Source organism: Neoarthrinium moseri (genome assembly GCF_022829205.1).
Source record: "Neoarthrinium moseri strain CBS 164.80 chromosome Unknown scaffold91_Wmoseri_CBS_16480, whole genome shotgun sequence".
In the NCBI taxonomy this organism is placed as follows: domain Eukaryota; kingdom Fungi; phylum Ascomycota; class Sordariomycetes; order Amphisphaeriales; family Apiosporaceae; genus Neoarthrinium; species Neoarthrinium moseri.
The window spans coordinates 1-12,576 of record NW_026055205.1 but is presented as its reverse complement, the minus strand read 5'-3'; the positions used below and the strand labels follow the sequence as shown (position 1 = coordinate 12,576).

Here is a 12,576-nt window from a genome sequence, read left to right as displayed (position 1 = left end):
GTTGGGCTGGTAGAACGTGGGATGGTGTTTATCGGTTGATCTTCACTGTCTTGGACAACACTCCTCAAGTCCAAAGAATTGTTTGGAGCGGATGGGCTGCATCTTCAATACCCTCTTGGGATATGTCAGCATTGGGTGGTGCAAATTTCCTTGATCGTCCTCATGTCAGCGGCACGGGTTTGTCTGTGAGGTGTATGAGAGAAAGAGGCCATGTATCTTGACATGGCGGGTATCATTGTCACGGTGTTACAGAGCTCTGTGTGGGTGCAGGTTACATCCATACCAGCACCTTGGGGCCCATGCCGATCGAATGCTGTTCTGTTTTGATGAGCATTATATACCCCAACCTTCTGTCAAGCGAGCGAGCGATCAACTTAGATACCTATTACTGTTGTCTTATTGTAGCGGAAATGGAAAGTTCTTTACCAACCTTTGAGGTGTATGCAGCAAGTCTTGCAGTCTCTGCTGTGTTCCACGTCTACGTCCTTAGCCCACAGTCACGCATTGGCAAAGGGAGACAGGGCACCCATGGGGGTTGCTGGCTGTCCTGCAGAAGCGCAAGCCATATTTGATTACACGCAATGTTTCGGGTAGACATGGGGGTCCCTACATCTCGGTAGTGTGTGTCCGGCCCGGGACCGACAAACGGACGTAGGTTGCAGGAGTGCTAGCTCTCCTCGACTGACATCTCAGATATCTTCCACCCATATGTACTCACTCACATTCATCCCGCTTCTCAGCGCGGCAAGGAAAATCTTGTCTAGGCACTCGCAACCAGGCAACAATCACTGCGGCCAAACAAATGACATTGTAGCGCACTGTGACATCAACAAACAATGGACAACAGCGGTCGTGGACGAGTGGTTCAAGTCGCTCCCCTCCCATCAATTACAAATGGCCTCCAGGGAGAAATCACGGGTTCGAACCCCGTCGGCCGCAATGCTTTTTGTCGTTCATCTGCCTTTTTTGTTTGCAGTCTCGCTCCTGGGCGCATAAGCTGGACCCAGCTGGGTCCCTTTTCTCTCGTATGGCTATGATCGACGTCTACTCGTACGTCACATCAATGATACTGGTCACTTGGGATTTGCGTCGTCATTCCTGCCCAAGAGAACCTAACGTACGGGGGAGAAAAGGAAAACGCATTTCGTCTACACCAGCCTCTCGAGCCATCACTTGGCATCGGCTTGTCATGCGAGCTCTCATTGGCTGCCCTTTGTCCCGGTCGTAAATACCAGTGCGTCTGATGTGGGAGGCGGTGCCTTGATTTCGTGGCGGGTCCGGACGTTGGCGGTGGGTCCACGAACAGCCTCACGATTCGCTCTCCCCGGGAGGGCGGTGTCGTTCGCCTTCGGGTTCAAATATCATTTCCCAACACGTCGATCGCTTCTTGCGCTGTTTAATTCCTTCAAGCCAACCCTTCATAGTTTCTCAAAGTTCAATGCTCGTCTATATGGCCTTTGAGGCCCCCGAATAAGACGCGGTAACTAAGTGAGTTTCCGTATGGGCCTGTTTGTGACGTCAATGCCTCCTGCGCCTATAAATCGTGGTTCCACTATTCAGGATCTAACGAATTGACTCTAGGCTTTCGCGGCGCATACGAAACATATGCCAGCGCCGCTCGCTGAGCACAGTCTGGTAGTAGGCGGCGTGCTTGTCAACATAAGCCCCTAAGCTCTAAAGGCCGAGCTAGCTTTGTCCCACAAGCGCCATTGAGCACCGCCGTCAATGTGCAAGCTTGTCGGAGTTGAGAAAGAGAGGCTTCTTTGCTTCGAGCAACACAATGGAATTATGGCCACAATATGAAAAAAAATATCGGCCGCCATCTTTCACCACCAGAGCTCATAAACATCACGAAAATATCCGCCAGTGGAGGCGATTGTTTCAGCCTCTGGAAGTTGGTATACGTGCCCGAGAGGATGTGTTATACGGAACTCCTAACTAAAATCTGCGAGTCTTGCGGGCACCCGAGGAAATTCGAGACCAAGAAGGAGCACAAGTGCTTCATGGTGCTGCGAGGCAACAGAACCTTCGGCCGCTGCGGGAAACGCGACGGCCCTTACAAGACCCAGGTGACCAAGGGGCTGTGTCCCGATTGCAAGTCGTCCGACGACATCGAGTATGGGCTGCCGAGCCCCAGTAGTGCTATAAGAGAGTTCCTGAATTCGTAACTTAGTTATACATGGACCACTTTTCCAACTTTTCAGCCCTGTGAGATGGTCCAACGAAATTCTTCTGATGAGTACAAATATACAAAAATGCAGATATGGTAGAGTTGGATGTTGGTGCGGCGTCATAGTGCCGAAAGGAGGGTTGTGGACCGGCTTGTTGGTATCCAATCATGTTTCACGTGACGGTTGGCAATGCAAGGTGGGTGTGCCACATCGATGCATATTGACTCATAAGTACACCGCGAGCATGGTGGAACATGCCCTTCAGTCTGCATTTCTCTGCCTCTGTTATAGCTCGTCTTGTAACCACGTAACTCAATCCGCACTGGAACTCCAGCTTCTATAAATGGGCGACCGGACTGCGAGACGGCACCGCCGCCTCCTTTCTTGGAACGAGATAAGTAACTAACACACAAATACCTCGCTTCGGCTGAATCTGACTTCACGTCTCAGGGCCATGGCAGAGGTGTGCTCCTAACGACGACCTGTGTTTATCTGTCAGGTGCTGATGGTATAGGGATAATGAGTATATTCAAACAGGGTATCGGTGAGGGATACTTTGCCACAAACCTGTGCCTGCAATACGGCTGACAGTCTAGATAGAAAGGCCTCTTTCTCTTATCTCAAGTCAATTGGGACGATATTTCAAACCCATAATGAGACAGGTGTGTTGGGAAAGTCTAGTGAAGTCGCCAAATGAGCTAATGCCGTTAGCAAATATCTGGTCACACCTCCTCGGCGCAGGCTATTTCATTGTGTTGTTCTTGCAGTTTTTCAGATCAGAGATCAAGATGCAGAATGTGAGGCTATTGGACGTCGCTGCTGTCGGGACCTACTACATCTGTGTGTCAGTGTGTTTCGTCCTGTCAACAATATTCCACACTTTCTCAGATCACAGCCCTGGCATGCACAAATTCGGCAATGAGCTAGATCATCTCGGCATCGTTCTGGTCATGTGGGGCACGGGTATTTCTGGTACTCATTTCGCGTTTTACTGCCACGACACATTGCGCAATGTATATTTCGCCTTGTTGACCGTGACTGCTCTTGGTTGTGGTGTTTTCACACTTCAACCAAAGTTCAGGAAACCTACGTACAGAACAGCGAGGTTTCTCATGTATGTTTTCCTGGGTTCGAGCCTGTTTGCACCATGCATTCACGGCCTGTTGCGTTTCGGTGGAGCGATAGAAGAGATGATGGGTTTGAAGTCTTTCCTCGGATTAGCTGCCATCAACTTCACAGGAGCTGCTGTGTACGCAGCCAGGATCCCTGAGCGATGGTATCCCGCGACCTTTGATCTCTTGGGCCAAAGCCACAACTGGATGCATGTGCTGGTCTTCACTGGCGCTGTAGTTCGGCTACAGGGTCTACTGGCTGTGACAGAATCATGGCAGTCACAAACACAGGAGCACGGGTTTTGTTAAAGTTGAATGGAAGACTCCTATTATCATGAATTATGGGCTACTACGAATGTCAATGCACGTACTACTATATTTCTGGCAAGACTGTGAGCGTAAAATACACGCCGCGCAACTCTACTTGAATATTCCAAACGCATCTCCATTCCCTGACCTTGAGAAGAATAAGCGTAGATTAGGTAGAGCAGGTAGCAGAGCCGGGGTCGGTGCTGTTGCTGCCAGTGACGCTGAAGTCGACGGTGTAGTGATCATCCCCACGCCACTGCCCATCATTGGTAGCATAGCTTTGGTCCCAGGAGGCGGAGTACTACATTTGGTAAGCAAAAGGTTGCTAGTTTCGCACCCAAGGTGCCGAATAGACTTACCAAGGAGCAAATCTGAACGCCGGAGCCACCATTCTGGATCAGCATATACGTATTATAGAATTGACACGTCTGGTAGTTGCCGCCAGAGTCAGGGTGAGCTCTGTTGTACTCGCTCTGAGCCGAGCAGGCCTCGGCGCAGAGGGCCGGGTCAAAGGGGCCGCTGCTAAACGTCTTCACGCCCATGTAGGTGCTGCATCCCGAGGGCTCGTTGATTGCCACCTGGCCAAGAGTGGTAGAGGTGTAGCCGTCAGGAGCATCAAACGACTCAGTATTGTAGCCATTAGAGCCGGCGATGACGACGTGGAAGTCCCTGCGCCACTGGCCGTTGTTGTCGGCGTTGGTGTCGTAGACGGGGCCGCCCCAGAAGACACACTTGATCACGGTGGTGCTAGGGGGATCTGGGCAGCTAACGCCCGGGTCCTGAAGACACGATCAGTATTGTATATCTCAGGTAGAATAGCTAAGCCATGGTCTTACGAGTGATGGATCTCTTTCAAAGAAAATGTTGAAAGCATTGCAACCATGGATGGCCTCGCACTTTGAGGCACATTCATCGGCACTGTAGCTGTCCAGAGAAGTGTAGCCCATGTAAGCGTAGGCTGAGTTAGAGCCTTGCAGGTTCTTAAAAGAGCGCTTGAAGCCAGACGGTGCTTGGGCATTCTCCGCCGTCGAGAAGAAGGAAGAATCGGCTAAGAAGGCCTCCGCCGTGTCAGGCTGAGGTGTCGGGCCTGACCCCAGAGGCTGTGGCGAGCACTCATCCCGCTCGATGACAGCAGCTCTGCCTCGCCTCTTGGGGCCTGGAGCGAGTGCTGTCGTGACTGACTGGCTGAGAGGTGAAGCAGTGACTTCGGCGCCTGCGCTGAAAACAGCAGCGTTGCTGTCATATGGCACCGTGGTGCTTCCAGCACCAATCGGAACCACAACCTTCGAAGGGGTCGGCACTGCGTCAATCGAAGCCCAATCGAAACTCTGAGATTTGGCGAGGGCTGCAAGGCCCAGGGTGAGTGTGAAGGCCTTCATGGTATTGCATTCACTGAGGAAATGATAGTTAGAAGTATTAGCTATTACAGTTCCACAGCCTTGCGTTGACGACAGAGGGACGAGTATTAAGGAAACTAATCTCAGGAGGAATTTGTTTTATATACACCCGACCGAAGCCTTTCAAAGGTTCTTGCAGAATACTATCTAAGTCATCAAGGCAACTGAGGAACAATACAGACGCCTCACCTGAAGCTGAGTCTTCGCAATGGCTCCCTTACCTGTTCTGCAAAGTCAAAAGAGAACGTCAACGTACCAATCAGCACGAATCATATACGACATCTCAGAAGTAGTCTAGATCCTTGCACTTAGCTCATGCGCTGTAGGTGCAACCATCAGGCAGGGCTCAACAGGACAAATTCTTGATAAATGTGCTGTCAATACATACGCATGTAGTGTGGCAGGTAGCTGTTCGTGGCATCTGTGGCTTCGAACTAGTTCAAGGCTAAGAGCTCAAGCAGGGGTAGTTCAGGCAGGCTATAACGTTAATTGCTAACTTGTGGGTTCAATACGAGGAAACTGAACAACCGTCCGCAGACCTGCTTCAATTGGAATCAGAAGCCACACTTATTACTTCCGCAAGTACTTAGAGAGTAGGATCGGTCAAAAGGTCCGAGCTCGTGCTCTCCGAGGCCCGTCTCAGCGGCAACGTGCCTGTATTATCGTTGTGATGGTCCTCGTCTGCCAATCATAGACCCGATTCGTTCGGTTCGGTTCGACACAGGCGGAGCTATAGTATTGCTACACACTTATCGAGTTTTTGCAGGCTCATAAGCCACCGGGGCCCATTTTGATCCAGAAGCCTGTCGGAGACGGCAGATCGCTCTCGACTAGAGTTGCAAGACCGCACCTCGGTGTATTTTACGAGACCTAACTTCCACCATGTGCTTGGGCATGTGGGCTTGGTTGAAATGCCTCAATATCTGGAAAGGCGGCAAGACGCCCACTTCAGCCAGCGAACTCCATCAGTATTTCCGGCCTTCAGAAGGGGTGGCTGATTGTCGACGTTCTCACTAGTGTTCAGCCGGCACGAGCCGGATCTGCAATACCTTCTTTTTCGGGCCTTTGGTGGGGCTCCCATTGGCCAGGCTCTCCCAAAGGAGAGCAGCCCTGGTCGTCAGCTGCAAGGTCCCAAGACAGACGCCTCAGCTTGGCTCTAGACGCGCAGGAATGAGTATTACGAGTCACCTCTTTCTTTTGCGTGGGTGATACGTCGATGGGACCCGGCCGCACGATCCTGCTTTTTCGCCTACTATTCCCACCTGCATTATGCGCTCTATGACCCACGTTTTAATATCTCGGGACGGCCTAATTGGCTGGTAAACGTTCAGTCGTCTTTTGCGTAGTTAGTTTCTCCGAGTGACGTAACATAGGTAGAGGCAGCGTTCTGGACGTCTATTCGAAGGGCCAGTCAACTTTTAATTGAGTCAGTTGGGCCTTTCGAGGCTCAGAATTGAGCAACGTAGCTTGTGACAATACAGCCCCAATATTGTCAGCCGAACACCGTCATGTGAACATCAAACTGATAATTCCTTCAGCTAAGAGCCACGCCCGTTTTACACTTCAGCTGGGCGCAGAGGGATCTATTAGATAGGTCTCTCGGAATACATCTGCGACGTGGAGTAGAAGAAACTCGGCGCCACTATGGTCATCCAATATTCTCGCATCCCAGAGGCGTATTCTTTTCAAGAACCTGTAGTGTTCAACGAAGTCACCTGAACCCTCGTTCAAACATTTCTCAGACCGTGGTGCGTTACAGATAGTGTGCATAACTGGAACAAGGGGTGCCGTACACACTCTCACGATCACATCAAGTAATCCAGATACTCTATGCCTTTGTGGGTGACATCGATATACTACATGGGTGTCAGATGCTGCTTAGCGTCTCGCCTTCCAATAAAACTGCGATACGGGGGTGGTGATATATGGACCAATTGTGGCAGCCAATCTTTCAGAAGAGGCGCACCTGTACACATGGGAATTGACTTGTCCACGCCATATTTGATTGTGCTCAGTAGCACATGTACTGGTTCTACGCTGTTGGTTGCCGACTGAATCAATGTAGGCACACATATGTCATGAGGATATGCTTAGGGTGTCTTTCGTCTATTCTCCGTTGTCAATTGCTAAGCAAGTATCTAGTGTTGAGTTTGCGAACATAAACCAAATTTTGTTGCCACCCTGCCCAACCTTCCCGCAATGACCGTCTATGCTGAAGACCACGATGCAGCGGCGCATCCGTCCTCTCTAACCAATCTCTGCAGCACCGCGAGCAGACCCCAAGTGACATGAACGTCACTACGGCGTGCCCACGTCTGCTTGTACCCGAGCGTGGTGCGTGGCTCGGTGTACATGTCGGGTGTAGAGCGGCATTGCTTCATAGAGGAGTTGTGAGGTCCTGAATAACGATCTGATACCAGCGACGCATGAGCTCCGAAGAGCCGGCGCGGCTTGGATGGGAAGGGCCCGTGGCGGGAAGCCACTCTCGAAATGAGGGAGAACCTTGAGCCTTTCACATAAAGTCGTCGTCACCGAAGTCGTCGTCGTACGTGGCGGTATCCTGGGTGTTGGCTCGGGAGGTAACCAGGGTCGTCTTGGTCTTCTGTGCCTTGGTCTTCTTTCCACCCTTCTCAGCGGCCTTCTCCTCCTTCAACTTCTCGTTGCTGAGAGCCGTGAGGGTGCTTGCAATCTTCTTGATCTGGTCGCTGGGGAGATCCTTGGCCAACTGCTTGGAAAACTCCTGAAGGAACAGTGTGTAGTGAGCCTTCTTGGAGTTGTTGCCGATGATGGGAACCAGGACGCTGCGCATGTTTTCAAACTGCAACTTGGTCTGGGGGTTGAGCAGAGGCAGCGAGCCCAAGTCGACGGTCTTGGTGGGGTCCTTGGGGTCGATGGGAATGGCGGACCCGGCTGTGGTGGTCTTTCGAGTGGTGACACCAATGCCGCTGAAGAGATCGGCAGCGTGGTTCAAGTCGGACTCGATCTCGGTGCGCTTCAGTCGCTCACGGCGCTCAGCCTCGGTCTCATCCTCGCTATCGCTGCCCTCGGCGAGCTGTCTGGCGCGCTCGGCCTGGTGCTCGAGGATGCGCTGCTTCTTGGACTTTTTGGCGGCGGCGGCTTCAGCATCAGCCTTGGCCTTGGCTTCGGCAGCCTTCTTGGCCTTCTCGCGCTCTACTTCGGAGTCTTCGGCGGCGTCCCACGAGTCGAGGACCTGGGTTGCTCGGTCAGCATTCTCGGGGGGTCGGACAACGGCGTGGCGGCAGGCTCTGAACTCACATCGCTATCCTCGCCTTCCTCATCGTCGAACTTGTTGCCGCGGCGAACGACACCGGCGGGAGGGGAGGAGGGAGGAGTGGTGCTGGCGTCCGACTCCTCTTCGTCTAGATGGGAAAAAGCGGTCAGCCAGGTTCAGGGCTAGTCGGAGACGGGTAGGCGGCGGGATGCACCCCCAGGGTCTTCAGGCAGGTCGCGTCGATTGGCAACGGGGCCTTCCAATGAAAGAGACAAAACGAGGCCGGCAGACTCCACCGAGCCCTATGCGACACGCTCTGTGCACCGGCTTCTAGAGGGGTTGCCAACGCGCCGCGCTGAGAACCCCCGAAGGGCGATGACGGAGATTGTGTGTATGTGGCCTCTCGGGCCTAGAGATGCGCGCCTTCGCGACGGGGAGAGGGAAACTTACCCCACTGCTTCTGGGCAGGCATCTTGATCGTCTGGATGGTTTCTGGGCGGGTTACGACAGCGGCGGGAGGCTTGCGCGACGCAAAATGCGGTGTCTTCTGTCGACTCGGTCGTGAGGATGATGCTGGCAGTTGAGGAAAAGAGTTCGAAGGGATGGAGGCCGTGAGGATTTTTGGGGGGTTGTGCCTAATTTCCAGCTGGTGCGACAGATGCCCAAGTGGCAGCGCAAAAAACGGCTGGGCTGCAAGAGACGGAGGGGGGTGGTGGAGGGGAGGGGAGGGGGGGCGCCGCGCTTTGGGCGATGAGGGGCAGTGTCACGGTATCGGTATCTGGTTTTGCCAGGGCACTCTCACCCAAATTTCGACCCGACTCGGACTCTTGCACTGCCAGATATCCCATCCCACCTGCGGCAAGCAACCCCAGTAACCCCCTACAGGACTAGATGACGTAGTCGCATCCATCACACGCACGTGTGCCATGGCCTTGGTCGAGGATCTGTGTGAGTCACCACCATCTGGCTGCATTCGGATCCCATGTCTGGGCAAGAAGCATCCAAGGTTTATGTATTGTTTTCGCAAAATGGTATAGTTATCAATGGACAACGTCAAAACCCACAGCACAAGCACAACCTGGGAAACGCGTCCAGGCTCCGCTCCCGCCTCTGTGGAACGTTTTAGTCACATTGGGACGGCCCCAGGTACCGCAAACCTTGACCCAATCCAGAGACTATCAAAGCTTGCAATGTTCATTCCCTCGCCTCACACCTCGGTCGACCCGTTAGCAACTGTAGACACATACTTCTGACAACATGCTTTCACCTAAATGTGATAAAGATGGATACACATCACGACGACACACCCCAGAAATCCATGCAAACTGGAATCCCCTCAACTCACTCCACTTGTTCGGTGTTCGCGTCTAACACAGGTCATGTTTGTTGCGATCTCGCGTGTGAAGGGACCAAGGTCAGAGCTGGAGCAGTCATCGGCTGTCTGCATATAAGTAATTTTGCATCCCAGTGTCGAGTTGTATCCTTGTGCTGGATTAGAAACCTTGAATCAAGGGGATTGCAGATGCGTGACAGCACTATGCTCTACACAAATGCGTTGCCCATTACCACGCCGGTAGGTCCGGAAAGCCACGGGTAGCGAGACAAGGCTTGGGGCCGTTGCTGCATCGACGTCTCATAGTGCTACTCATGCAAGATTGCATCCAACCCCGTCCTGAGTATCGCATAGGACAGATGGAGCCATCAGAATGAGTCACCTGGAAACTTGCTCAATGAATCGCGACCTTGCCATCCACTTACTCGCTACTCCGAGAGGGCTGCAAGAGAACTACCACTAGGCGAACTGTGAACACGACGGGGCACTCGTCGCACGGCATCCTTCATACCTCAGGAAATAGATGGCTACACGAGGTCAAATTTTGCTGATAATCCTTTGTTGTACAGGCTGACCGAAGCTCACTGCAGAATTTCGCTGACTCAGCTCACCTAGGACCGGCCGTCAACGGTGATTCGCCGTCCACAGCGCCCAAGCTGGCGAGAATAAGTCGGGATCCCCTTTGTCTCCCAGCCCCTGCAAATCCCGACATTTCCTGACCAGCTGACCCCCTGACAGAGTTGGAGCCCTATAGAAACGTTAGTGTCCTTAGAGTTCAGCCTCATTCCTCCCGATAAACCGGGTCTCTGTTTGCCCAAAAATGGACGGTCTGTGACTGGATGCAAGCCGTCAGCACTATGCGCCGTGAAGTTAGTAGCACGGGAGCCACCTTCATGGCTCCGCCTTTCGCCTCTATGCTCGTAAAGCGAAAGCCAGTCAGATTTCATGCCGGTTTCTTACGCTGTCTCCTGTATTTCCCTTTGTTTGTCAATGCCATTCTCCGCGGGCATGTCGTACCTAATATATAAAACTCTGCCGCCTGAGGCATGTATACCCATTCCTTTGCATTCACCAGACCATATGACAACCACCTTATTTGTCTCTGAAGACAACCACACATCAAGCCACCTCAAACGATCATCTCCTAACCACTCGACATATATAACCACCCCATATGTTGTCAACTAAAGCCCAGACAAAGCTTTGCTCCCCTAAACAAGCAGTCCAGCTCTCCAGGACCCTGACACCACTGCTCCAGGGATCGTCAATCGGATACCACGCTGGCTTGCGGATCTCCTTTGCCTCAGTTTATCAGCATGGAGACTTAAGGCCCTTCTCTACCACTTCCAGCAGGAATCTCCGCGACATTTTCCCCGCCAAAGAAACGGAACACATCCGCCAAACACTCCCGGCTTGGCCTCATCATGGCTATACAGAACAGGAGATGCTGGATGTAGTCCCGGCCCATCGAGAAGTCAAGACCTGGGGGGACTGGACGGCATGGAAGATCATGAGGATCTGCCGCTGGGGTATGGACTTTGCCACTGGGATGGGGAAAGAGCAGAAGGTCGACAAGACGAGCCCTACAACTGCTGTCTCGACCATCAAGCCCCTGACAGAATCCCAATGGCTCGTCCGGTTCTTGTTTCTGGAGTCCATCGCCGGAGTCCCAGGAATGGTGGCCGGTATGCTTCGCCATCTCCACAGTCTGCGGAGACTGAAGCGTGACAACGGCTGGATCGAAACCCTGCTGGAAGAATCATACAACGAGCGTATGCATCTACTTACGTTCATGCGCATGGCAGAGCCAGGGTAAGTAATTGTAGTCTCCCTGTAACAGTTTCGATGCTGACCCTCCCACCCAGTTGGTTCATGAAGCTCATGATACTCGGTGCGCAAGGAGTCTACTTCAACTCCCTCTTCATCTCGTACTTGATCTCCCCAAAGATCACTCACCGATTCGTGGGCTACCTCGAGGAGGAGGCCGTTCACACCTATACAATGGCCATCAAGCAGATCGAGGAGGGCCACCTACCAAAGTGGACCGACCCGAAGTTCCAGATCCCCGAGATCGCCGTCAAGTACTGGCACATGCCAGAGGGCAAGAGGACGATGAAGGATCTCATCCTTTATGTGCGTGCCGACGAAGCTTGCCACAGAGGTGCGTATTTTCCCACGGCATAGGCCAGACCTTACAGTCTTCCGCTATATGTTTCGGACCCTGCTAACACATGGCGTGCAGGAGTCAACCACACACTGGGCAATCTCAACCAGAAGGAAGACCCAAACCCGTTCGTGAGCGAATACAAGAGCGACCGACCGCCACCCCGGCCGGCCGCGAGACCTGAGGGCTACGAACGGGCCGAGGTCATCTAAGAGAGACCCTTGTATCAACAACATTTAGAATTTCGAGGGGCATTACTGGGCGTTACATGCATCATGCTTTTAAAAACACGGGTAGAATAGAAGGGCGATACCCAATATCGGCGGTCGCCTGCTGGAGTTCAAGGCGGCCAAAAGACGAGAGCAATCTCAGCACTGAGACAAGGAGATGATGAAGGTGCCAATTCCTTTTGTATTAAAACCTCTTGTACACAATACCTCAAAGCTGTAGAGTATGCGATCCTTGAGATGGATCCTCGCACAGCTTTCTCTGAAATACCCAGCTCATGAATCTGAAACGATTTCTCGTACACAACTCGCTATGGAATTCGTATCCCCATCCCTGCGGGCATCTAAGCTGAATAACATCACTGAGCCGACTGGATGCATAGTCGATTATTACATCGTAAACTGGAACTGGATGTACTTAATCGGATTAGTGCCACTATACCCCGTCTACTCCGTAACTGACGAGCGTGGCCTTGATGGACTATACTGCCCTACAATTCATGATTTGTCGTCTCACTGACTAGTGTAGCTTTGAAGTGTCCGTTTATCCGAAATAGCTCGATCCTCCTAGCATGTGGCGAGCGAGAAAGAGAAAGGAGGGGGGGGGGGGGGGGGGGGGGGGGGGGGGGGG

At 52.6% G+C, this 12,576-nt stretch overlaps 4 protein-coding genes across 4 annotated transcripts; 2 read left to right on the top strand and 2 right to left on the bottom strand.

The window, feature by feature from the left end:
• Positions 1-2,959: 2,959 nt before the first annotated feature.
• On the top strand, positions 2,960-3,592 carry JN550_012639 (uncharacterized protein; the record flags this gene model as incomplete). Its single annotated transcript, XM_049311137.1, has 2 exons — positions 2,960-3,011; positions 3,060-3,592. 2 exons carry the CDS (start codon positions 2,960-2,962, stop codon positions 3,590-3,592), a joined length of 585 nt encoding a protein of 194 aa, XP_049165361.1.
• Positions 3,593-3,761: 169 nt separating this feature from the next.
• JN550_012638 (uncharacterized protein) lies at positions 3,762-4,971 on the bottom strand (the record flags this gene model as incomplete). The annotated part of the gene is made up of 3 exons (XM_049311136.1): positions 3,762-3,893; positions 3,952-4,371; positions 4,429-4,971. 3 exons carry the CDS (start codon positions 4,969-4,971, stop codon positions 3,762-3,764), a joined length of 1,095 nt encoding a protein of 364 aa, XP_049165360.1.
• Positions 4,972-7,501: 2,530 nt separating this feature from the next.
• JN550_012637 (uncharacterized protein) lies at positions 7,502-8,693 on the bottom strand (the record flags this gene model as incomplete). The annotated part of the gene is made up of 3 exons (XM_049311135.1): positions 7,502-8,200; positions 8,266-8,369; positions 8,672-8,693. 3 exons carry the CDS (start codon positions 8,691-8,693, stop codon positions 7,502-7,504), a joined length of 825 nt encoding a protein of 274 aa, XP_049165359.1.
• A 2,035-nt stretch (positions 8,694-10,728) lies between these two features.
• Positions 10,729-11,930, top strand: JN550_012636 (uncharacterized protein; the record flags this gene model as incomplete). Its single annotated transcript, XM_049311134.1, has 3 exons — positions 10,729-11,366; positions 11,420-11,715; positions 11,797-11,930. 3 exons carry the CDS (start codon positions 10,729-10,731, stop codon positions 11,928-11,930), a joined length of 1,068 nt encoding a protein of 355 aa, XP_049165358.1.
• Between the last annotated feature and the right edge of the window lie 646 nt (positions 11,931-12,576).